Source organism: Epinephelus fuscoguttatus, linkage group LG20 (genome assembly GCF_011397635.1).
Source record: "Epinephelus fuscoguttatus linkage group LG20, E.fuscoguttatus.final_Chr_v1".
Classification (NCBI taxonomy): Eukaryota; Metazoa; Chordata; class Actinopteri; order Perciformes; family Serranidae; genus Epinephelus; species Epinephelus fuscoguttatus.
The window spans coordinates 37,386,559-37,413,653 of record NC_064771.1 but is presented as its reverse complement, the minus strand read 5'-3'; the positions used below and the strand labels follow the sequence as shown (position 1 = coordinate 37,413,653).

The window sequence follows — 27,095 nt, the reverse complement described above, 5'->3', positions numbered from 1 at the left end:
AAAACATTATCACATTTTATTCCCTGTCAGACTCCATCAGTTTGTCCTTATTCCTCTCTTTACTCTTTTCCTTATCTCTTTTATTTATTTGATCCTTTTCCTCTCTACTTCACCTCTTTCCACCCACAGATCAATCCCTCCCCCTCCTCACCGTCCTCCCCTCACTGTCACTCCCCTCTGCCTCATTTCTCTCCTCTCCCACTGCTCACTACTTGCAGTGATGTACTGGCTGCCTGGACTCCACTTCTTCTCCTCCTCCTCCTCCCCTTCTCTGTCCTCCTCCACGTCTCCTCAGTGGGTGTTCAGCAGCGATGTCGGGGACTCTGTAGGAGCCTCTGGGGGACCGTCGCAGTGCAGGACCGGCGGTAACCAGGTGGAGAGTCGCTGTGAGAACTGGATGTGAAGGTAAGGCTGCAGACAGTGAGACTGACCATACAAGGGCAAACAAAGCCAAAGAAAACTCTCTCCATCTCCATCCAGTGTTTATGTGCGAGTGCCTGCGCTGCTCTGTTGTAAAAGGATGAAATGTTCCCGTTTCTTGTGCAATCAGTGCTGTTACACATCATTACTTCAGATGCTGGTGGAAGGTACAGTCTTATTATAAGTTATTTAGAGACACAGGGAGCAAGTCTGGACTGCTTCACTTTCAGTTGTTTCATAATCGACTTTGTCTTGCACTCTGTCTTTCATATTAACAAAATGTGCTTGAAGTGTTTACTTGTTATTTCAGCCAACTAAAATCTTCTGACAAAGAGACATTTGTCATTATATAAGCTGTTAATTTCTGCCAAATGTACTTCTGGATTCTGTCCTCATAGTAACACTGACAGGTCAGGACTCGGCCTCATGAATGAACTTTTAGCATCTCAATGTGCACAATGGGGGAATTTCTTTAAGGCTTCATCCTGGTGCTGCCTGTCAGCCATCGATTTCTCATTCAGGCACACCTTTCAACATCAAACCTTAAGTAGCGCTCACATCAACTCAGTTACCAGAAAAAATGTTGGCATTGTAGATTTCTGCAAACTCTGGATATGTTACATTTGCACGTAGCAGATTCAACGCAGTGGTTTTAATGTGTGGTTAGGTGTATGGATAAAAAAGACATGGTTGTGGTTAGTAAAAGATCATGTGTGGGTTAAAGTACCTGGTTTTGGAGGCACAATCCCCGCTGGAAAAGCAGCAATGTCTCAAAAGAAAATTGCTTTTTGTGCCACTATCCCGGCAGGAAACACAGCAACAGGTTGCTAAAAAAATTATCCACATTTGGTGCCGAAAAAGTCGCCGAATACACAGCGATGACGCACTAAAGAACAACTGGTTTTATTGTTTGTTGGTCTCTAACAGTGGTCTGCAGCTGGTTTGTGTCTTGTTTGTGAATTGCACACGGCGATGTAGAGGATTTGTTGAAGCTTTACATTTCTTTATGTTTCAACAATGCTGTCGTTAATGTGTCGTTATGTTTAGGCACAAAACCTTCTTGCTTTTGATCATGTTGTGGTTCAAGATACTCACTTTTTCATGGCCCAATTCTGGCTGGAAACTCAGCAAGTCTCAGTAAAAAGCAATCACTTTGCATTGCTTGAAAAACAGCAACGCATCCCTAAAAACAGCGTCTGCAGCGTGTTTGGGTGTTGTTTATAATTTGTAAGTTATTATGTTGCCGATACATTGAAACTCTATGTTTCTTTATGTTTCAACAACACTATGGTCAAAGTGTGGTTATGTTTAGGCACAAAAACCTCTTGGTCATGGTTAGAAAAAGATCATTTTTTGGCTTAAAACACCAAGTTTCGGGGGCACAGTCACCGCTGGACAAGCAGTGATGTCTTGGCAAGAAACATCTACTTTTCTTGCAACTGTCCCTCTTGAAATAATAGTGACAGCTAAAAAACACTCATGTTTGGTGACTGAAAAGTTGCAGGAAACGTTAGTAAAAAACAACCAGTTATGTTGTTTGGTGGTCTCAAATCTGCAGCTTGTTTGCATGTTGTTTGTAATTAGTTTGCCAATACGTAGCAGACACTTTGAAACTTAACATTCATTATGTTCCAACAGTGCTGTGAGTAATGTTTGGTTATGTTTAGGCATAATACTACTTTGTTATGGTTAGGACAAGATCATAAAGTTTTAGGGGCTAATTCCCGCTTAAAAAGCTGTGATGTGTCAGTAAAAAAACCAACCCCTTTCCATGCCACTATTTCAGCAAGAAAAGCAGTGACATGTTGCAAAAAAACGCCCGTGTCTGGGGCTGAAAAGCAGCTGGAAACAGAGTGATGACCTGTTTGTTGGTCTTGAACAGTGGTCTGCAGCTTTTTGTAATTTGTTATTAATTTGTACATTATTATGCTGCAGATACGTTCAAACTTGTGTTTCTTTATGGGCATTATCCTCGCAGGAACCACCTCAATTTCTTGGTAAAACCTTTTTGTGGCATTATTCACTGTACCGTGATGTGTCGCTAAAGAACACCAGTGTTCAGTGATTTAAAGTTGCTGGAAACACAGCAATACACCACCATCCAAATAACAAATTCAGCTCATATACCACAGCACATTAGAAACGTTGATATTATACGTATGAAACGTACAAATGTAACGTATCTGCAGTGCAAAGCCTAAACATTTTCTTCTGGCGACTGGGCTGCTCACTTTCATTATAGATGCCTGAATGCGTCCTCCTTCCTCTCATGTGAAACACTGATATGTTTGCTGTCCAGTAGAGCTGGCAGCACCCTTTATCTCCCAGCGCTGTTGTTTCAGGTGCACCGACTCTTGATGAATTATTAAGAGGACTCAGTGGAGCACAGATAGTTCAGCTTCCTGGGCACTGAGCCCCCCGCAGAGCCACATCCCTAAGCCTCCAGATGCATCTCAGCCCCGGGTAGAGTCCTAATGAGAAACATGCCTCGGCCTCTGATCTGCACGGAGTAGCTGCTCAGCTGTTCTGGTTTAAGTCGATGGGTTTTTAAGAGGGGATTCTTCAGAGAGTACAGTCCGCCGGCCCTTAACTGGAGCTGTGTGATCAACCTGTTCTGTTGTCACATCAATAGACCTGATTTCCCCTGTGTGAGAAGACTTTAACAGTCTGAGAGCAGATTTAATCAAACACTTCTGAAGTGAGGACAGCTCCATTTCCACCTTGAATCTGCAGCACCTGAGGGACTGAGCATGATGATTAGTCTGAACGGGAAACTTCCCAGAGAATAAAGTGTGATGAAGATTAAGTACAGGAGACAGAGAACTCCCCGAGCTTCAAGATTTCATTTGCACTTTCAGGATTTAAGAGGACCTGGGCCGGTGTAAAAGAAGTGGCTGCAGAGATATTGATTAGTCAGTGTAATTACTGTTCCCCTGAGCCATGTTGTGCCGGTAACCTCAAAACCTTCTCATTCATAATGGTCATCTTTCTTTCTGCTGGTCCTGAGATGAACCTCACAAGAAAATGGATCAGGTGTCGGAGAGAGGCAGTAAGTCACCATGTACAGATCTGCAGGAGCCATTTTACCGCAGTGGTGTTCCAAGGCAGTTTTACTTCTCTTCAGACTGTGCTTTTATATTGATTTCCTTTGCTTTTCCTCCTTTTACTCTGGGCAGTGGTGCTTGTGGCAGCTAATAATCTAACAGGTTCCTACAAAATATAACAACTGAAGGGACAATTTTGATAACTGATTGATTGATTGAAGTAATGCCACTACGAGTAATTCCAGCTTCTTCAAGGTGAATATTTGTCGGTTTACTTCAGTCTTTGCACTGTTTGGACAAAACGAGCAATTTGAAGACATCAGCGGCTGCTCTCATGCACTGTTTGTACGTATGCCTACATAAGTAATTTATCAATATTCTTGTATAACCTACATAAGGTAGGCTGCGATCATGTAACCAATGCACTGACTGGAGTAAAGCAGGAAGTAGTATAAAGACCAAAAGTTTCGGTGATGGATTGGTCACAAAACATACCAATGTACCAACGTCAGCAACCAACGCACCCAGCGTATCGTGCACGTCGTATCTGAACTGGGAAGTCCATGACCAATCGTCGATATGTGATGAGGTCAGAGTGAGAATGTGTTGTCACTACAGACTACATCGTAGACGACTGGCAGTGATCTGCACTGCTGGGCCATGCTGTACTGTGCGTTATCGTGTTTAGTTTGTTTCCATGCATATACCTTCACAGTATCCTGTTCTGCTTTTGCATCCTAAGGCTGCTTGAGAGCGGCGGAGATAGGCCCACAAATATTTATCCATATCTCATAATGATCAGACTTTGATCCTCTGACTGACGCTTCCTGCGTACAAGGAAATTCATATATTTTAAAAGGTCTCGGCTATTTAGTTGTTCTTTATCATTTTTTCATTTTAATATAAAGGTGTAACCACTGTATATGAACACATGAATGGGTCAGACCTGCAGCACTGAATTTAAAATGATGCTTCTGTGAAACAACATGAGCCTCATCCAGTTAACATCAGCGTCAGTTCTTCTGAGATCATTTTGGTGATAGTAACACAAAAGTAGTGTAATAAGTAACTGATTACTCTACACTGTAATACTGTAATTCAGTGACCGAGGAGAGGAAGGGGTCCGGTTTGAGGACCCCAGAATTGCATCCCTGCTTTATGCAGATGATATGGCTCTGTTGGCTCCATCACACCAGCACGTGACCTCCAGCATGCAGTGGAGCGTTGTGATGAGAGTCAGCACCTCCAAGTCTGAGGCCATGGTCTTCTGTCGGAAACCGGTGGTTTGTCCTCTCCAGGTTGGGGGAGAGTTACTGCCTCAAGCGAGGGAGTTCAAGTATCTCGGGGTCTTGTTCACGAGTGAGGGTAGAATGGAGCGTGAGATGGATCGGCGGGTCGGTGCAGCTTCTGCAGTGATGCGGGCGCTGCTCCGGTCCGTCGTGGTGAAGAGGGAGCTGAGCCAGAAAGCAAAGCTTTCAATTTACTGGTCCATCTACGTCCCAACCCTCACCTATGGTCATGAGCTGTGGGCAGTGACTGAAAGAATGAGATCACAGATACAAGCGTTGGAAATGAGTTTCCTCCGTGGGGTGTCTGGGCTCAGCCTTAGAGACAGGGTGAGGAGCTCGGACATCCGGAGGGAGCTCGGAGTAGAGCCGCTGCTCTTTCACATTGAGAGAGGTCAGTTGAGGTGGTTTGGGCATCTGATCAGAATCTTCCTGGGCGCCTCCTGCTGGAGGTGTTCCGGGCACGTCCCACTGGTAGGAGGCCCCGGGGCAGACCCAGAACACGCTGGAGGGATTACATAACTCGTCTGGCCTGGGAACGCCTTGGGGTCCCCCAGGAAGAGCTGGAAAGCGTTGCCGGGGAGAGGGACGTCTGGGGTGCTTTGCTTGGCCTGCTGCCCCCGCGACCCGGCCCTAAATAAGCGGATGAAAATGGATGGATGGATGGATGGAAATTATGACTTTCAAATGAATGTAACTAGTAATATGTAATACATTACAGCCTGAGAGTAACTTGTCCAACACTGGTCGTATTTTGGACGAGGACAGTCTCAATTTTTAACTGTGTATTATTTATGCACAAACACATGCTGTAGAAATCAGACGGACAGAGGTGAGCTCTTCTGTAAGAAGTAAAGTATATCTGCATTCCACCTCCTCTGGGAGTGAACCTCCCTTTAATACTGAGCAGGACATCCCATCTCAGCATGTGGGATCTTGTTACATAACAAAGAGTGAAATATGAGAATGTTTCATACATAAACAAAGCGACCAAAATGTGCATGAGTTAAATAAAGAAAGAAAAAAGGGGAGTCACATTCTGAGCTCACAAAGTGTCTTTTTATGGCCTGGATTTAAGTCTCTGTGCCAAAACGCCAGGAGCATGTGGTGTTCTGTGATTACGACTTCTTATCACGACACGAGTCACAGCTGAGACCAGAGGAGTGAAAAATACATCAGATCAACAGATTAATTCAGACGGGACGGCCGTTAAAGAGTGATAAAATGTCCTGACCTCATGTTACAACAAATGTTCATGACAACACAGACATTTGTCAGACTGCAACAGATAGGAAATGGCTTTTTTTTCCAAAACACAAAATACCATTTTTTTAGGTTAACTTTTTTTCTCAACCCTGTCACTACAGGGTCCAAGGAGGCATGGTGGTGCAGTGGTTAGCATTGTCACCTCACAGCAAGAGGGTTCCTTGTTCGAACCCATGGTGGAGGGTTCGAGTGTTCTCCCTGTGTCAGCGTGGGTTTCCTCCAGGTGCTCCGACATGTTCTCCCTGTGTCAGCGTGGGTTTCCTCCAGGTTCTCTGACATGTTCTCCCTGTGTCAGCGTGGGTTTCCTCCAGGTGCTCTGACATGTTCTCCCTGTGTCAGCGTGGGTTTCCTCTTCCTCCTCTAATATACTATATCGATATCAATCGTATACCATGATCCATGTCAGATAGTCCTGTCTCCTATGGATTATATTTCTATACTATCAAAGTGAAACAGCAAATTTGTTTGAGGGAAACATAATGCTGAGGGATTTTTTATTAGCACGATGAGGAAACGATGTTAACTAAAGTACCTGGCATGTTCCAATCCCAATCCAATCCATCTTTATTTATAAAGCACAGTTTAAATAAACTCAAGGTTTCCAAAGTGCTGTACATTAAGAAAAATAAACAATAAAATAAACAATAAAATAGACATTAAAACAGAAAACATAATAAATAAAGGGTAAAGCCTGTGCACATAAAATAAACAATCTAGGTGGTGTTAAAAGCCAAGGAAAAGAGGTGCGTTTTAAGAAGAGATTTAAAAGTGGCCACGGAAGAGGACTGCCTGATGTGCAGCGGCAGTTCATTCCAAAGCTTAGGGGCGGCAGTAGCAAACGCTCGGTCCCCTCTGAGCTTCCGCCTTGTTTTGGGAACCCTCAGGAGCAGCTGGTCAACTGACCTGAGGGATCGAGTAGGTGCGTAAGGGTGCAGAAGCTCAGAGAGGTACACTGGAGCAAGGCCATTTTGGGCTTTAAAAGCAAATAAAAGAATTTTAAAATGAATTCTAAAATGGACGGGTAGCCAGTGAAGTGAAGCTAAAATCGATGTAATGTGCTCAGACTTTCGAGTGCCAGTTAAGAGACGTGCAGCTGCATTCTGCACTAGTTGCAGACGTGCAATGGAGGACCCGCTGACCCCATGTAAAGAGCATTGCAGTAATCGCCGAGTGGTTACAAAGGCATGTATTACTGTTTCAAAGTGCTGTCTGTGCAGAAAGGGTTTAATTTTAGCAAGTTGTCTTAGCTGGAAGAAGCTGGTTTTACCACAGCTTTAATCTGGCTGTCGAACTTTAGTTCCGCGTCCACTTTACCCCCAGCTTATTAACAGTGGGTTTGGCGAACTGCGCCAGGGAACCCAGGTCGACTGGGGAGGTCACGGAAATGCCACCAAAGACAATCACTTCCGTCTTGTTCTCATTAAAATTTAAAAAGTTTCGAGCCATCCAAGCTTTGACGTCATCCAGACAATTTAGAAGTGGCTTAAGTGCAGAAGAGTCAGCCTTTTTAAGGGGGACATAAATCTGGCTGTCATCCGCATAACAATGAAATAAAATGCCGTGCTTCCTGAGAATGGACCCAAGTGGAAGAAGGTATAAAGAAAATAAAAGTGGGCCCAACACTGAGCCTTGTGGAACCCCGCAAGAGAGGAGCAGTGGAGGACACAGAGTCACCAAGGCCGACACAGAATGACCGGTGTGATAGGTAGGACCTGAACCAAGCCAGCGCCTGACCCCTGATGCCCACCCACTGCTCCAGGCGAGCAATTAGGATATCATGGTCCACTGTGTCGAAAGCAGCAGTTAAATCTAAAAGGACAAGAATTACCGAGTGACCAGAGTCAGTAGCTAAAAAGATGTCATTAAAAACCCTTAAGAGTGCTGATTCTGTGCTGTGCAATGTTTTAAAACCAGATTGGAAAATTTCAAGAATGTTGTGGTCATTAAAAAAGTCAAAAAGCTGAGAATAAACAATCTTCTCTAAGATCTTTGATATGAAAGGCAGTTTGGAAATGGGCCTAAAGTTAGCCATAACAGAGGGATCCAGTCCAGGTTTTTTAATCAGTGGCTGCACAACTGCATGTTTAAACTGAACAGGAACCACCCCTGATGACAGACTGCTGTTAATAATACTGAGTAAGTAAGGCCCGAGAGTGGGGAAAACCTCTTTAAAAAGTTGAGGAGGAACAGGATCATTGGGCGAACCAGATGGTTTTAAACCCCCCACAATCTCTTGCACAAACGCCAGGGTCACAGGCTCAAATGAGTCAAAGACAGCAGAACAGGGGAGAAACACTGAGGGGTCAGAGGCTGAAGGTGAAATAAGTGCTCTGGTAGAAGAAACTTTATCAATAAAAAATCGCAGAAAGTTTTCACACACAGGGGGAGAGGGCTCAGCTCCCACAGTCTGTGATGCATTCAGGGTAGAGTTGATCACTTTGAACAACACACGAGGTTTGTGACAGTTAGAGACAATAATGTCAGAGAAATATTTCCTTTTTGCCTCTTTCACAGAGGATTGATAACGACGCCAACAATCCCTCAATATTTGAAAAGACACCTCTAGTTTATCTTTTTTCCATTTACGCTCAGCTCTGCGACACTCCTGTCTGACACTGCGGGTTGTTTCATTCAACCACGGCTCAGGCTTAACTTTACGCTGCCTGCTCTTTAATGGGGCGGCAGAGTCGATGGCAGACTGGCAAGAGTGAAAAAACTGAGAGCAAAGAGCCTCTGTGTCAAGGTGTGCAGGATCAGTAGTGGCGCAGATCTGACTGAAAGCAGACGAGAAGTGAGCGGCAGTGGAAGGGTTGCAAAAAAGTTGTTGATATTTGTTCTGTCCACAACTGTTTCCAAGGATTTATTCAAGGATGCACATTCAAATTCTCGAAATCTCGACTGCAACCGGCAATTACCGCATGCATTTGTTTTGGAGAGCGAGAGGATTGACGTTACTAACGTTCTTATAAACTGAGGACAACCGCCTGCTGTATATTTGTGTTCATGGTCACAGTCACAGATAATTTTGTGGCGTTTGTTGTACTAGACAAAAACGATTCACATCAGCTAACGTTACATTTAGCTTGTTTATAACTTCCATGTCGTCATATATTGAAGTGAAACAACGTCTAACAAGTTACGGTATATTCTCTAAATAAAAACAAAAACTACATACCTGTGGATTAGGAAAAAGGCCAACTCGGGATCAGTTTTAAAACCTTTCAAATCTCTCAGCTCTCTCCACTTGGTGAATGTCCGACCGAGGTTTACACGCGTTTGGGCTTGAGCCCTATCACTGTCCCGTTTAGCCTTCTTCTGTTCTTCTGTTCTTTTTCTTTTAGATGGTGCTCCTTCTTCATCCGCCATGACATCAAAAGGACAACCAAGTCCTTATAGATACATCTGGTAAAACTGTTATGTGTTCAGCAATGCCCGTTGCGTACTGCTTACTCAAAGAACACTCTGTAAACACGGCTCCTTCTTCTTCTGTGGTTTAATGGCTGTGGGCCGCTGCGGGTGTGCAGAATTACTTCCGCCTCCAGGTGCTGTATTCTGGTTTGCTGACTTCCTCTGTGTCCAACCCGACCAAGGCTACGCTAAATAGCCATATACAGAAAGGATTTTTTGTCGCTGTTGGGTTCAAATAAATATGCGGATCTTCAAGGGGGGGTTGATACGAACTAGGGACAGTTTTGTGAATGGTAAAAAGTTCTGCACAGCTGCTTTAAATTAAAGATCTGAGACTGAAAAAAAAAAAATCCATCAAATTTTGGCTGCAATTTTTGCTTGAAGAGAAATATTCGCACATCCAACTATCTCAGATGCAGGTGCGTCAGAAAATATTACTTGAGTCTTTAAACAGATAATCCTGCACACTGCTCAGCTCCACAATCTATCACTAACACTAACCTTTTGGTCTTCCTTGAGCTTAAATAGAAACTGCTCCACTCATTTTACAGGTGTGCACTGGTGTGAGGGATTTAATCAGCTGTGGGTGTGCACCATATGTCACATTATATACCCAACAAACAAGGCTCCTTACACAATAAAATCTATTTACAAGATTATTTACAAAAAAAGATGATCCTATGAATGAACACATCGACCTTGTTTGTTAAGATCCATGTTAGTGAGCACTTCAATCTACCTACCTGACAGGTGAGGCAGATCAAGATGCTGATTAAACAGCATTGTTACCACACAGGTGTGCTTCAGGCTGGTCACACTGAAAGGCCACTCCAAAATTTGACAGTTGGGTAAACTATCTGATGAAGATCATGAACAAAAGCCCCAGAGCAGCTCGTAAATGGGCCCTGTGGTTACATTACTTTGTCAGCCACTATTTTTCTACTTCATCAGAAATGTTCGTCTGTTATTTAAACATGAACATGTAAGATAAAAGAATTCAAACCCACCACTCGGTTTGCCTTAATTCATAAAGAGCAGACCGATGAGACTGAAGATGAGGGGTTTCAGATCTTTTATCAGGTAACAGCGAAGACCATCAGGTGCCTTTGACCAATGACTTCAATTAAGGAGCCAATATTAGACTTGTGGGATGAAATGTTCTTGTCTCCTTTAACAAATCTGCTCCTGTCCTGCAGCTCGAACAAGAGACGACAACAACGCGTCATCACTCCTGATCTCACTTAACCTCCCCATCATTTACTAAATACAAAGTACATCATGAGCGGTTCACAAGCAGCTGGCTCCTGACGAAAGGCCGGAATGTAAATCTAAAGAAAGGCGTGAGGCAGTTATCTCACAAACCCCTCCCCTGTCTTCACAGCCACATACTAAATGGCACCATTGATCTCGGTGATTGCTTTTCGATCCGTGCTTTCTGCTAGTTTATTGTGCTGAGGTGAATTAAAGCAGCCAGGCACTGAGATATTTCCCAATTTTATGATCACATTCCTGCTACAAGTCATAAAATGCTCCAGTCACATGCAGGTTTTTGGCACATAAATAGCCTTTACAATCGCGGTGATTAAATACGACCAACTGTTAGAAGTGGCGAGTGCCCAGCTTACATCATGAGGGCGCTTTCACAGATTGGGCGATTGTGGCTCCAAATTGATGTTTACGTTGGTTAAGCATCCACAAATGGTTCGTCACTGAAAGCTTGAGAGATAACGCAGTCCAAATATGGCTTCATGGATGAGTGGAGTAAATTAGGAGAGCAGGCAGAGGAGAGACAGACAAAGACAAACAGGATGGATGGCTCCCAGGTGAAAAGTTAAGATGGGGGCACAGGATGATAATGACTCAGGGTAGGGGGGAGGCTGACGGGGTCATCGCCGTCAGCCCATCTGTTGTTGTGTACCTGCAGGTTAATTGACTGAGTGGATTTACTGACTTTTTGTTTCCACAGTTTGTCTTTGAAAAACAGCTAAGTAAAGCAAACACAACCTTCATCAGTCACAGTAAAGATGCAGCAACATAAAGCAGTTCATCATCTGCAAAGGTTTTGATATCGACATATCAGACAGGAAATGCATCTTTATATATATTGATAAAGTAATGCAATCTTAAAATTCTTTCCTGATCACAGCTACATAAACTTTATTATTAATACAAATATCCTGAGCTGATGTTTAATTTCACGCAAATAAAACCTAATTTAAAGACATGCAGTCTCATTTATAAACACAGAGTACGCACAATACGAGGCCTGAAAGAGGTGTACGCCACTTCCCATGCTAAAGTCGTGATCTATAAAAACAGACTTGATGGGAGAAGCTATTTTTTGGTGCACACCATTTTTGGCTTTTGTTCAAACATACATTTTTAGTCTGGATCCTACACACAGTTTTATAAATGAGGCCCATGGTGTATCCCACAGATTTCCCCTGATACTGGGTTTGTCAAGCTCTTTGATCAATGAGGCAGCAAATTAGTCAATTAATCCATCTACAACATTTATCAGCAGTTGTTCTGATAATCACTTAATTGTCTGAATAATTTTGCAGCTCCTTAAATCTGAGAAAAAGCCTCTTGTCTTGAAATTAATGAAAACCTTTGGGTTTTGAATCATTGGTTTAGCAAAAGTTTCGTCACATCAGCTTCTAGGAAATAGGGTACATTTATATATATATATATATATATATATATATATATATATATATATTTATACAGAATTATTGTATATTTTTTTCACTTTCTGTTCACTTTGACCCAAAGATTAATAGATTTTTTTTTTTGGGCTTTTGCCTTTTATTGACAGGAGAGAGTGAAATGAGGGAGTGAGAGAGAGTGAGAAGGATGACATGCAGCAAATGGTTGTGAACCGGAGTTGAACCCACGACCACTGCAGCAAGGCATCGCCTCTATATATGGGGCGCGGCACTATCCACTACGCTACCAACGCCACGACTAATTGATTAATTGAGAAAAGATAAATTGCAGGTAAATCAATAGTGAAAATAATTGTGAGTCGCAGCTGCAAGTTGTCCTTAAAGCCGCTACAAGGAACTTTTAACTAGATGTGCAAAAGTCTCTCGTTTCTGCTGATGTCTGTGCGTGACCTACAGCAGCAAATGAGACCATCGGTGTGAAGATAAGCTATTTCTATATAGTGTATATCCATACCTTTAGGAAACTGTCTATTTTAATTGTATCTGCTAAATCCCAACCTTGACTTAAATCTATTTTAGCATTACAAAGCTAAACCAACACTGTGATAGTTCGTTTTTAAATACCTTCAGAAAAGGTGGCCTTTTTGTTTAAACTGAAGACATTAATCGTTAAAAACAGGTCACAAGTATATAGTTTCATTTTTAATAAGACTTTTATTTCCCAAAGGAGCTGGTCACTTCAGTTTTTAGCAAATGTTACTCAGCCAGTACTAAATATTGTGCATTTGTTGGGGACTATTTTCAGTGGTGGATTAATCTACTGTTGGTGCTGTAGTGAGTATTTGGTGGCAGCAGCATGGTAAATGTGAGACTGCCACCCAATTATCAAAATAAATGTTGGCATTGTATTTTTTTTGTGTTTTCTGCAAACCAAGGATATGTTACACTTTTACGTTTCATACTTATAGCTGATATGTTGAAATGTTACTTTTCTTTTGTTGTGACAGTGCTGTGGTTAACGTGTGGTTATGTTTAGGCACATCACTTGGTTTTGGTGAGAGAAAGGTCATGTTTGGGCGTAAAATACCGGCTTGATGTTGCCACAACCACTGCTGGATATGTGCCAGCGTTACCTTAAAAATTACTTTGCTTAACTGACAGAGTGTGGGCCCCTTTGCAGTGGCCCAGGTTTGACTCTGACCCTTGGCCCTTTGCTGTATGTCCCCTCTCCCTCTCCCAACTGTCCTGGCTACCTAAAAAAGATAAAAAGATCACTGGAAATGTGCCAGCCTCACCACAAAAAATAGCCCAGCTGTTGTTAGAAATGTGCTGACGTTGTCTTAAGAATATCAAATGTTTGTGACAGCAGTCACTGCTGGAAATGTGCCAGCTCAGCTTAAAAATATCCGGTTGTTGTCATCACAAACACTGCTGAAAATGTGCCGACGTTGCCTTAAAAATATCCAGTTGTTTGCACCACAAACACAGTTGGACATTTATTGACATGTCATTAAAAACACACCTGGCCTCCGACAGCAGCCGTCTCACCTTGGTCTCACACCATCCACCATCCCCTCTTCCTCCTGATGAGACACTCAGCTCATTTACATGTCATCTGAAGAACTACCTCACTTTAGGAATGTTGATATGATACGTATAAAACGTACAAATGTCACATATCTGTGGTTTGCAGAAATGTACAATGCAGACATTTTCAAATTAAACTACAGTACTGTTACTAACTGCTTTATTAATTAAAACTCAAGTCCTTCTCTGTCTCCACCTTTTTCCCCAGGGTAAGCGCTGAGGTCATGATCGACTCGTCCAATGTGACGGCGTCCAGCCCCCAGGAGCTGGGTGTGAAACCCGAGGAGCTGCAGAAGTCCAAATGTGTCCTGGGCTTCATCCCGGTCATCTACTACAGTGTGCTGCTCTGTGTGGGAGTACCAGGTAAAAAAGTGACGATGTCATGTAGAAGAAAAACTGTGTGCAGGGTTGGTTCACACAAACTGCAGAAAAAGAACTATGTCTCATATGTAAGTGGTGTCTTCAATGACAGATAGTTTGGGCTCAATATGCCAAGGTTTTTGAGATTTCCAAGATTTCTGCCACCGTCCCTGCACAGTGGAGGCGAAGTGAATTTAATTTCTGGCACTCAAATAAAAAACATGAGAAAACTTCAACAGCAATGTCACTGAAAAAGCCCAGGACGTGAGTCAGATATATTATCGAGTAATTTAGTTGGAAGTGACATTTTAAAGTCAGAATATTAGCTGGTGCACAAGAGGATTTTATTCGCACTAAATCACAGTCACAGTTTGAATCACTGCATTGAAATCTATTTATAAAAGAACTGCGGAAGACAGAAGAAATCAATACAGCAGTGAGTTAGAGGTACATTACACAGCTCTAATGGACCAGTGACACTGTTGTAGCACATTAACTGAGCGCTGACGCCTCTTTTTACATGTTACAATAATCTGATCATCTGATAATCAGTTGGTTTGAGTTCATGAGTATTAATTTATATATTAATCCTCCAGCCAACTGTCTTTGGAATCTCTCAGCCTCAAAATGTTTCAGCTCAGTCATTTCTAAAGTGGAAATAAAAGTCACTTTGATGGACATCGTTCACCTCGGCTTTGTTCTCGTTACATAGGTTCATCTACAAGTCAATGATTTTGTCAGGGATGTGGTATTGATCCAGCAGGGATTTAGACAGAGTGACGTTCTAAGCTTTCAGACGTGTCACCAGAGAATTCGTAACTTTATATAATCGTACCCAAAGGAAAATAAATAGAAGGTCCAGAGTCAACAGCTATGAGCCTGAAGGGGCCCAGGTGATGTTATCCAAATATACAGTGAGAATATTCTCTGCAGATACTGTATCTTAGAGAAGAGATGCTGAATAAGATGCTCTGCAAAGAGACAAATAAAATCAATGCTTTGTTATTTATACTGCAACAATTGCATCTTCTTTCCCATAAATGTAGCACAGACTTTAAAAGGTAGGATTACTGAACCCATTCTGCACACTGTGGTCAAAGTGACTATAATCTGACTTTTTATGATTTGTGCTGCCCTAGGAAAATTATTAAATATAGAACTGTACAATTCAGAAATATGTGAAACAAAATGACCTGACCTAAAATAACCACATAACACATCTTTAACTCTCAAATCAATGGGATTAATTAACAAATAAAACAAGCATGTAAGACAACAAAACCTCAGGCTGAGCGGCAGCAGGACCAGCAGTCCCCACACCAGAGGCCTCTCCCCTTTGCTACTGGCACAGGAGCTCTTCAGCACCTCCTCCATGCCAGGTGCACTGCACCTCGTTAAGCAACGCAGCACACCTGTGCAGATCCACAGTGGAGGGGAAAGGCACAGCATCACAGAACACATACAGCCATGACAATAACTTCTTAAAATCACATTACATACCATTTATCATCACAGTTTGGTTTGGTTTAGGGAAAAATACTTGGTTAGGTTAAGTACAGGACTTTTTTTTTTTTTTTACATTAAATACGTCAGTAGTTAAAGTTAAAAAAAAAATCAACTTTGACGTCTGGTTTCACACCAGAGGACACAAGCCATGTTTCCATCAGCCTGTTTAGATGCGCATCTAGAAGTATCGCATTGGAAAATTATGATGGAAACGCCAAAATTTGAATTAAAATCCCCTGATTCACACAAACTAAAATACGCTCACTTTAGCCGGGTTTTGGTTGATTCGAAAAAATGTTGATTCGCAAAACGGGGGATGGAAACAGTTATGTTCGAATTAAGTCTGACGTAGCGCACCTCTCTCCATGGTGATATCCACACTCCGGGTCGGGAAGGCGGTAATGCATTTACAAGCTGGTTGCCAACCGCCAGAAAACGTAGAAGAAGAAGAATGCGAGACGGAAACGGACCAAAGTCGGTACATTTAATGGAAACACACAGGATTCATATTTCCACCTCAAAAACATTTCCAAACTCAGATCCATGTTAACTTATTCCGAGCTAGAAATGATCATCCATGCTTTTATTTCCTCATATCTGGATTACTGTAATTCTCTTTTCACCTGTCTCAATAAAACTTCATTAGACCGCCTCCAGCTGGTCCAGAACGCTGCCGCCAGGCTTCTGTCCAGATCTCATAAGTTCACTCACATCACTCCAGTCCTGGCATCCCTGCACTGGCTCCCTGTTAATTTCAGGATCCAGCACAAGATTCTAACCATCACTTACAGAGCCCTCCATGGTCAAGCACCTGCATACTTGACGGATCTGGTGTCCTTTCACTGTCCTGTCAGGTCACTGCGGTCCGCTGAAGGCCACCTACTTACTGTCCCTCACACAAGATTAAAGATGAAAGGTGATAGAGCCTTTAAGGCTGTTGCACCGAAATGATGGAATGCACTACCTCATGAGCTGAGAGCGGCCTCTTCCGTGGACATTTTTAAAAAGCAGTTAAAAACACATCTGTTTAGACTTGGTTTCCATTAATTGTCCATTGTATCATCTCTGTATTTCGCTGCACTTTACTTTTTATTTGTTTTTGTGTATTTTGCATTGTTTCTGTTATTGTATTTTTGTATTTTATCTTGTGAAGCACTTTGTGAGTCCTCTCTGTGAGAAGTGCTATATAAATAAATTTACCTTACTTTACTTTTAATACGCATTTCCCAATGATTCGAATCCCTTTTGGATGGAAACATGGCTACAGTCAGTAATTTCCTGGACGAAAGTCCATGGTTTGTTTAACCTATCCCCCAACCCAACTCTCCTACCCTACACTGACGTTGTTGTTCTTTGTACTACCTATCGCGTGATGTTGTCCAGGGAATCTTTGTCCACCATGGAAAAGGATCATAACTGACTTTACTTACTCTATTTGTGTTGTGTGTGTGCTGGAACAAAATTTAACTCATTGCGTGTCACCGCCATGTAATGCGTTGTGTAGAGGTCGTGGTCATTTCATGCTTTTCTGTGAGACAAACTGCAGTTATCACATCTTAAGTTAGCTACTGAGCACAGACTGGATTAATGGACACAGTTAATGTGACGTCACTCATTGGTTTGTGGACCTTTTTGAAGCCTCAAGTTTGGCAATTTCACTGCCACCATCTTGGATTTTTTGGAGCCAGAAGTGACCATATTTGGACGAGAGGGTGGAGATAACCCTTACGTTAGCTGCTAGCTCGGTTAGCATCTTGGTTAGATCTACTTACCTCAGAAGTAGGAGCTGTGAATGATGTCACACCCACGTTGACTGCGTTCCAAGTTGAAAAACTATTATGTCGTTAGCTTAACCAGTTCTAGTCAGGTTAGCCATTAGCTATGTTTCCATCCAAAAGTGATTTGAATCATTGGGAAATGCGCATTAAAAGAAATACAAATCGGAGTTTTCCACAGAATCAGAAACAAAACAAGTCTCGCATTCTTCTTCTTCTACGTTTTATGGCGGTTGGCAACCAGCTTGTAAATGCATTACCGCCTTCCCAACCCGGAGTGTGGATATCACCATGAAGAGTGCGCTACGTCAGACTTAATTCGAACATAACTGTTTCCATCCCCCGTTTTGCAAATCAACATTTTTTCTAATCAACCAAAACCCGGCTAAAGTGAGCGTATTTTAGTTTGTGTGAATCATGGGGTTTTAATTCGAATTTTGGCGTTTCCATCATAATTTTCCGATGCGATACTTCTAGATGCGCATCTAAACAGGCTGATGGAAACATGGCTACTGTTAGCAGTACCAGTTGATAACAACGCAGTAGAAGTTGGACAGTACAGTTACTGTGGTTGACTGTGGTGCTAATGCTAACTTTTGCAAGTGAAAAACAGGCTAAAACCATTATATCAAAATGTACTTTAAAAAATAAATGAACATCCGGCTCCTTAGAGGGTTTTTTAGTAAAACTGAATGATAAACAAAGGTTTTTTAGGCGACCAAAAAATTACAATGAACTTTTATGCCGTGACAACACACTGAAATAGCGACAGCTACACGTACACTCTGTGAATCTGGGGTTACACCACGGTTACGCTAGCTAATATTGTGGCACAGGTAGCGACTTACCGGACAGACCCAACAACTGTCACTGAAAGCAGCCACACCCTTTTGCTTAACTTCAAGCCTTAATGATATTTAAATGTGTGAGTTATATAAAATTTCATGCCCTGTGCAGTTGTCATGGATGTTTAAATTAGCAACAGAGAACAAAACTGTTTTTGTACCAGGCTGTAAACGTGTTTATTCCTGCTGTAAAGTTGGACATCTTAACATGATAGCCTAGAGGGATTGAGTTGTTCATGGAGTCAGCCTCAAGTGGACATTAGAGGAACTGCAGTTTTGGCACTTTGACGTTAGCTTAAATTTTTAGCCCCAAGTCTGATGCTTGCTACTAAGATAGCCACAGCTGACCTTGGCTCAATTCATAACTTCTCTCCCAAACTGTTTCCTGAAGGCTAATTGAAAATATTGATGCTGATGAACTACCGTCTTAATTTAGTTTGTTTGCCAAATAATAACAGCTGGCTAGCCTAGCTTAGCAGGTAGCTTTCATTTCAAACTGAATCTTTATTAACATAATAGCCTTGCCTAGCTTCACAGAGTAGCAGTAGCTTTATCAACATAATTCAGTTTGGTTAATCTACCTTTAACTGGGTGATAAATAGCAGATAATATGATCTAATTTTCTACTTCTGTTTATTTTTCTGTCTTTGTCTCTGTCAGTGAACATCCTCACAGCCGTGGCGTTATCCAGACTGGCATGCCGCACAAAGAAAGCTCTGTATTACTACCTGTTGGCAGTGACGGGCTCAGATATTCTCTCCCAGCTCTTCATCATCTTTGTTGGCTTCCTGCTGGAGACGGCAGTTTTTCACCGTGATGTCCCCGCGCTCCTGCTGCACTCCGTCAGTGCTGCCGAGTTCGCTGCCAACCACGCCTCCATCTGGTCCACCGTGCCCCTCACTGTGGACCGCTATGTGGCGCTGTGCCACCCCCTCCTCCATCGCCAGATCAGCTACCCGGCCCGGGCCAGGAAGATCATCGCGGTGGTCCTGGTGATGTCTTTTGTATCGGGCGTGCCCTTCTTCTGGTGGTCGGACATGTGGAGGAACAGCCACCCACCCACAGCCCTGGACACCGTCCTCATATGGACTCATGTCATTATCATCTACTTCCTGCCCTGCAGCATCTTCTTAGTGTTGAACTCTTTGATAATTCACACGCTGAGGGTGAGGCAGAGGCAGCACAGTTGCCAGGAGGAGCACGGGCCGAAGTCTGCGCCTCCTCGGCGACTTGGGAAAACCACAGCCATGCTGCTCGCCATCACCTCTGTGTTCTCCGTGCTGTGGGCCCCCAGGACTGTGGTGGTCATCTACCACCTGTACGTGTCCTCAGTTCACCGAGACTGGCGCGTCCACCTGGCCTACGACCTGTCCAACATGCTGGCCATGCTCAACACGGCCGTCAACTTCTTTCTCTACTGCTTCGTAAGTAAGCCTTTCCGCGGCGCCGTGCGGGATGTCGTGCTGCTCAGAGGGGGCCCGCTGTATCCTCGCCGCTCTCTGCCTCACCCGCAGGCCCCCACCAACACCTCCATCTCCTCTCTGTACAGTGGGAACAACAAGCGCTCGCAGCGAGAATCCACTCCCTTGTCACCTCGCAGGGCCAGAAAGCCCTCGTGACCCCGTGGCCTCCCCTCCTCATCCAAAACACCCATCATCCCACGGTCCCTGAGCACTTCTGACCCCTGAGACGCACACTGCATTCCAGCTGCGGTCATGGACAGCTGCCAGTCAGCCCTGGAGCTTTCTCAAAGGGTCTCAAATGAACTCGGTGTTTTTTTGTATTATAATCTGTCAGCGGGTGTTGTTTGTCCGTGTAAATCTGATAAGATGACAGCCTATTTATTTTTCTTCAGAAGAATTCAACAAATTAAAAGTAGATTTTTTTGGTATTTTTTCTTTTCCAAAAATGGAAGTAATGTGACAAAATATTTTTTATATTGTTACAAGAAAGAATATTGCTTGTTTTCTCTGATTAATTTGGTCGTTAAATCCACGATTAGGGAATAAGAAACGACAGGAAGGAAAATAATTTGCTGCACACTGCCGCAGTGAGTAAAATCCATTTATCTAATCTCCCACTTGTATCATGCCAAGAGGTGTTGAGTTTGCGTCAGTCAACTTTAATTGCCCTGCTCTGATATCCACTCTGCGAGCAGCAAAATGTAGAAATAAGAGTTTTAATTTGAACTGGCTGCTATTCCTGCTGCTGTGCAAAGATGCTGAATGCCCTGAGAGACACTCCGCCCTGCTGAGCATCGCCAATCGAGCAAAGAAATCGCACTCTGGCTCCACATTGCGCTCCCAGGCACAAAGACACCGGCTACTGAGGCGTCTGTTTATTTTTCATTACATGTAACTGGATGGAGCCTTAAATGAAAGCTGGCTGTCGAAACGGCAGCGGGAGTGAAGACCCTGCTCTTCAAACAGACATCACCAACATGGCCTCGGCTCTGGCTAAACAAACCGCAGATTAGCCTGATGGTCTACACACACACACACACACACACACACACACATACAAATGTCAGCTAGTACATTTCCATTTCTCACAACAGGAATTTTTATTGATTGACTGATTGATTGTATTAGATCTTTTCAAACAAGACAACAAAACAGAAATGTCATAATAAAGCCCTAAGGCTAATGTCCATGTTTCCCACTGGGAATGGGAACAGGGATTTTCACATGACATCATCATAATTGATGACATGTTACACTTGTTGTTTCAGCATTGAAAAATAAGAGAGCTGCACTTAAACTTCTGACTTCTGTTGATTTGAATATGAGCCATCTGTTGTTGATATGAATATATTTTTAACTGATGCCCTGTCACTGATTCCTCAAGCGGCACTTATTTGTTCTGGAAACACTCGTCACCTGGTTTCTAACAGTGTCTGTGCCGAAGCATGAGGTGATAGATGTGGCCAGAGGCATTATGTTTCAGGGACTTTAAGTTTGGCAAAAACGTCCACTTAGACTGAAGAATATATTGATATGATTTTGGCGGTCATATGTCATAGGTCAAGGTCACTGTGACATTGTCTCACTCTTGTGAAAACAATATGTCGAGAACACTGGGCCTCATTCACAAACAGTGCGTGCTTAAACTGTGCGTACGATCGTTTGACGCACAAATCCGGGATTCATCAATATTTTCTTACCTTTGTTCTTACTCTGCGAACAAATTTAGAACTGCGTACGCACAAATGAGGAAGACCGAACTGAGTTAGAAAATGCAAACATACCTTTTAAGTACATGCAGAGTCTATAAAACCACATTCATGAAAAAGAGATTTAATTAACATTTTTTAAAATAATTAATTTACTAATAAATTGGCCAAATGGATTGAATTACCATGAAATTGACACACGTTCACCCTCATCATTGTGACAATTAAAATATTAACAATAACATGAACAGAAAAACTATCACTCCATCAGCGTGCAGATGATCTGTAATGCCGACTGCCATATCCTTAAGGCTGTGGTCCGCTGGCCAGGAGGCACCCACGACTCATTTATTTTGCAGAACAGTACAGTGGGAATGCGTTTGGAGGCAGGGGCTGTGAGAAGTGGATGGCTTGTTGGTGAGCATCTTTTGTTCTAGTCTTTTATTTCAATTGTTTTTAGTTAGTATTTTTAGTAAGTCTCTATTCCGTTAATGTTAAAATGTTATATTGTTTGGGTGACCGGGCATATGGCCTTAAAACATGGCTGATGACACCATACGCAAACCCTGAAACCCCTCAAGAGGTGTGCTATAATAACATACATGCCCACACACGCGCTGTAGAGCGCACATTTGGCGAGCTTAAGGGCCGTTGGATGTGTTTGGATCAGATACGGCCAGTGGCAAACTACTTTATACCCCTGAGAAGGTGTGCAAGATCATCCTGGCATGCTGTGTCCTCCACAATCTTACAGTGACCCATGGCATTCCTGTAAGACCCGGCACCATCGCTTCTAACAAACTGTGAAATTTACTACTTCTCTCCTCGCATAACCGCTTCCTTCATTCATGAATCAACTCTAGGCAAGCGGTTTCCTTACATGGAGAAATGGGGGCATGGTAGTATGCTAATCACAAATTGCGAGCATGCGCCTGTCAATTTAGAATGATTCTGATTCACACACATACACAAGGTGGTGAGAACAAAATTGGCCGGTGCACAGGTGTCATGAATCCCACGGTGATTTTGCGTACACACTTATTTTGTGCGCAAAGTAAGAACATTTCCATGCACATACTGTATTAGTGAATGAGGCCCACTGTGAGGGAGTTTTCTTATATTTGGCACAAATGTCTTCTTGGACTCAATAATGTACTGATTACATTTTGGTGGCCACATGTAAAAGGTCAAGGTCACTGTGATCCTCCATCTATGTTGTTATCATGAATGTAAAATCTCACGAATGACTTGGGGGAATTTCTTTACATTTGGCAAAAACATCCACTTAGACTGAAGAATAAAGCGATTAGATTTTGGTGGTGATTGGTCAAAGGTCAAGGTCACTGTGACTTTGTCTCATTTTTGTGAACATGATATCACAAGAACACCATGAGGGGATTTCTTCAAATTTGGCAAAAACATTCACTTGGACTCAGTGATGAACTGTTTAGATTTTGGTGGTCACACGTAAAAGGTCCAGGTCACTGTGATCTTGCTTCAGTGTCATTCTCATGAATGCAATATCTCACCAACACCTTGAGGGAATTTCTTTACATTTGGCAAAAACATCCTCTTGGACTCAACAATAAACTGAATAGAATTTGGTGGTCATAGGTCAAGGTCACTGTGACCTTGCATCTATATCATTCTCGTGAATGCACTATTTCAAGAACACTTTCAAGGAGCTTAAGTGACACAAACATCCACTTAGACTGAAGAATAAACCAGAAAAAAATTAGACATAGCTAGTCAGGGGTCAGTTTGACCTCACACAATATGTTTTTGGTAAAAACTCAAGAATGCTAATGCAAATCATGACAAAATCTTATACAAACGTCCAGAGGAAGAAGAAGATATACTTTATGAATCTCCAAGGGGAAATTCAATTTTTTTTTTTGGTCCATAGGGGGACTTGAGCCGGTGACCCTCCGGTTGCCAAGCCAAGTCCCTATGGGCTGAGCTACTGTCCAAAGTAATGAAGTTATGACATTTTATATCCAAAAGGTCAAAGGTCAACTTCACTGTGACATCATCATGTTCTGCATGAAACGATTTTCTGGCCATTACTCAACGTCATGTCTCAGGAACCAATTCTGCATCTGAGACATTTGGTCAGATACTGAACTGGTGACTCTAGTCTTGAAACTGTGCTGATTGTATAGATCTTCTGTGTGTGGGCCACTGTTTCTAGTTTCCTGAGGTCTCATAAATTCTATGACATTAACTTCTGGTCTTTAAAATAACACGGTGAAGCCACATTTGAGGCTGGTTTAACCAGGAAGTGGTCGTAACTGTCTAACGAGTATATAATATCAGTTTCACGTCCAGTTGTTGTAAACTGTTGGATTTATCAGTTGTGTTGTTGTGGTGACAGCTTTATAGATAGATTCCAGCTGTGACAGTAACAGATGTAGCTTTGCTTTGATTTGATGCTCCAAAAATGTGTTTTTACTGAAATGTTTCACTCCCCGAATTTGAAAGTTGCAAAACCCACAGCAAATTATCACCATGTTTTGGCTTAAAATACACATTTTTGGTGGCATTATCCCCGCTGGAAAAACAGTGACGGTCGATAGAAAACACCCATGTCTGAAAAATCTGCTGGAAACAAAGTGATAGTTTGTAGTTTATTAGTCTCGATCAGTGATGACAAAGTCAGCTCTTATACTACATCACTCTAGAAATGTTGATATGATATGTATTAAATGTACAAATGTAACATATTCCTGGTTTGCAGAAATATACGATGCAAACATTTTCTTCAGACAACAGGGCTTTAATTTTTGGTTTTATGGCAACTAACTGTACTCAGCCTGCTCAGAACGAGGCTGCACGCCCACATTTTCACAACAAAATACAACAGGCTGCAGTGAGAGTCTCTCTCCATGGGATATTTCAAAATAGCAGCTTTGTGCATTTAGTCCTTCTCAGGCAAGCTCAGGGGTTTAGTGTTGCTGTAGCCCACAGGAAGTGAGGATTAGAATATATGACCTTCACATAATCCGCTCCAAATGAATCTATATTTTTAAAGTCATTACTAAAAGTGTGTGTCATATAAAAACTAAAGTGATGGTCAAAGTTGTCACAGTGAAATTTAAGGTGTGCTGATGGATTCACGTCATCAACTCATGCATTGAGTAACATTACAAGTTAACGTTCCACCTTAAAAGTTGCCGGCAGTCGGCCCAGTGAATGAAGTTATTTTTTTCTCTTTCATTTTATAGTAGTTTACTGATGTATGAACAGAGGTTACATAAAACCAGAGTGAGCGTCCTCTACTGACCAATCAGACTGCAGGGTTTCTAGCTCCACCTCTTAGTACCAGATCTGTGTGCTAGGTACCCCAACAGAGGGGGGACCAAACATGGGGACGCTAAGGAACGCTTCTGTTGGTACCATCCACAACTTTCACTGTGGAGACAGAAAAAAAGCGAACTGAACTGAACCGTACTGCTTGGTGGAAACAAGGCTTAAGTGTAGTAAAAAAAAAAAGATAAATCTTCATGCAGTGAAATCTTTCTGTTTCATCACAAACTTATTTTAATGCTTCACTCAACAATGCATTCTCAAGTACAGTTTATATATGTATACATCTCCCTCTCCTCCATTTACTCCTCTGACCACCCATTCAGGTTTAAAGTTTCCAGTGTGTGAGCCACCTGCCTGCTCTCGTCCCTCTGCAGTCCTCACTGTGTTTACTGTAACAGTAAGAGACACAGTGTCTGTCCCCCCTGTGTGTCAGTCTGCACGTCACCCCGCTGGTGTCCCACAGAGTTCTGAGAGACTGAACGCAGATGTGGATGCAAACAGTTTCTTTGAAGGCGTCTCCTGCTGCCTGACAACAACAGAGAGGGGTGTGAGGGAGCGTGTAGTGGGGACGACCTTACACTGGTTAAGACGGCAGGGGGTCAGAGATGTGACTGAATCAGCAGTTAAGACTGTAACGCGATGCAAAGACATTAAGAGCAGGCTTTGATTAAAGTTTAATGGAGCCTCGACAGAGCTGTCAGGGAGGAGAGGGGTGAGGTGGGACCAAGAGAGGGTTAGAGAGCAGGTAAACCCCAGCGGCCACACGCCTCCCCGTCTGCCTGCCACCTGTCCTTTGTGCCTGTTCAAACAACTGGTCATGTCCCACGACTCCGCTCCTATTCAGCCTGCCTGCTGCTCAGCAGGTGTCAAGAGGCATCAAAGCACCTCAGAGAGTGACATGTGTGCTTTATCAGATACAAATGTCTAAATACAGGAAATCATCAACCGCTGTTTATTCAGGGAAGATTGAGTTAGCTTTGACCTCTCTGACAGCAATGCCCTCAATTCACAGTCAGACGGGCCAGAAGGATATATAACATATAACATATAATAACAGCCATAATTAAATTATAAAAATGTCCATGAAAATAAATAACTAGCAGCAGTGTCTGGCAAGAAAAATAACCAACAATAAAAACAGTAAAATGATTAAAAAACAGAATAAAACTAAATAAATCTGCCAGTAAATAAAGATGTATAACAACTGCAATAAAACCAATAAATAATCTGTGAATAAACTAAAGAAGAAACACTGAACACCAACTATATCATCGAGTATACATCTAAAATGTCGGATCCTCTTACACATATTATGGACATTTAAAGGTTGTCTTAAAACATATTCTGCACATTGTCCTCTCCAGAAAAGCGTTTATGCTTTTCCCTATTTTCTGTCATGTGATGTCATGATGTCGGAAATTCATATCAAACTCAGCTAAAGTTTCAAATATTGAGGTAAATGTATGTTAAAGTGAACAAAATCCTCAGACTTCAGACCGCTCTGAATATTCTGTTTCCAACGTTTATCCTACTTTCGAGATTTCTTTATATGGTCATCTGCTCCAGGTGCATTAAGTGTCAACATTACCTACACTGCTACATGTAGCTACATGCTAATGCCAGGTAAAAGTGTGTAATTTTTGTTGCTGGTGTTCATGTCCCCCAGATTGGGGACTACATTCCTGCTGCAACATGTCCAGTTGTGTTTGCTTTGATTGGTGCTTTCTAACGAAAGAAAGTGCAGCTACACTCTGTTAGTCATTCCCTGGTTACAATGATGGCTCAGAAACACTAAGTGCACCATGGATGTATAAAGAGAACAAGATACAGCTTTGGAGGGTCCTCTTCCTTTCTGACATGAAAGTTGGGTGGAGCATGGCGCCAAGAAAGTTCAGTGCGAAGTATAAAAAGTACTCGGATAATTGGCTCTGCGTCTGCACTGTGTGGTCCAAAGTGCAGGCTCACTAGAGACTCCTGCAGGCCACGTAGGCAACCATTGGTTTAGTGCTCCACTAACTTGAATGGAGATAAAGTAATTTAGTTGTGCAGCTTTTCTAGACTTTCTTAATGTTATTGGATCAAATCCCGATAGTGAAACGAATCATTTCATGGGGGTTGTGGAAAAAATTCTCCACTGATTTACAGACATCTCTTTCGCGATGTAAGTCTATGGGGAAAAGTCTTTTTGGGCTTGTGACATAGTCTGGCCACTCTGTCAAACTGGCTCCAATGCCTGATGCTTTTCATGGGGGTCTGGTGCAGAGACTCAAAGAGTGCAGATGCCAGAGAACTTGGAAATGCACAGTGCCTTTATGTGACATCATAGAAAATGGATTTATTGTGTCAGTCTGATTAAAACCGGACTTTTAAGATACATGTAAACATGTTAGTGTGAGTGAAATGGTCCTAAAGTGAATCCGTCACAGTGGGACTAACACACCCAGATAT

General features: G+C 42.5%; 1 protein-coding gene across 2 annotated transcripts; it reads left to right on the top strand.

Moving 5' to 3' along the window:
- The first annotated feature begins 214 nt into the window (after positions 1–214).
- Positions 215–24,531, top strand: gpr142 (G protein-coupled receptor 142). 2 transcript variants are annotated; one of them, XM_049563381.1, is made up of 3 exons: positions 215–405; positions 13,889–14,043; positions 18,827–24,531. In XM_049563381.1, exons 2-3 carry the CDS (start codon positions 13,905–13,907, stop codon positions 19,783–19,785), a joined length of 1,098 nt encoding a protein of 365 aa, XP_049419338.1. In that variant the 5' UTR covers positions 215–405; positions 13,889–13,904; the 3' UTR covers positions 19,786–24,531. The 2 variants fall into 2 exon arrangements, with proteins under 2 accessions (XP_049419338.1, XP_049419339.1); XM_049563382.1 differs by lacking the exon at positions 215–405 and adding an exon at positions 6,185–6,283.
- Positions 24,532–27,095: the final 2,564 nt, after the last annotated feature.

Bases quoted from the DNA above. Each gene is read 5' to 3' on its own strand.
- gpr142 (XM_049563381.1), top strand. From the start codon at position 13,905: ATGATCGACTCGTCCAATGTGACGGCGTCCAGCCCCCAGGAGCTGGGT. The intron at 14,044-18,826 runs GTAAAAAAGTGA...TGTCTCTGTCAG, and splicing joins GCTCTGTGTGGGAGTACCAG to TGAACATCCTCACAGCCGTG.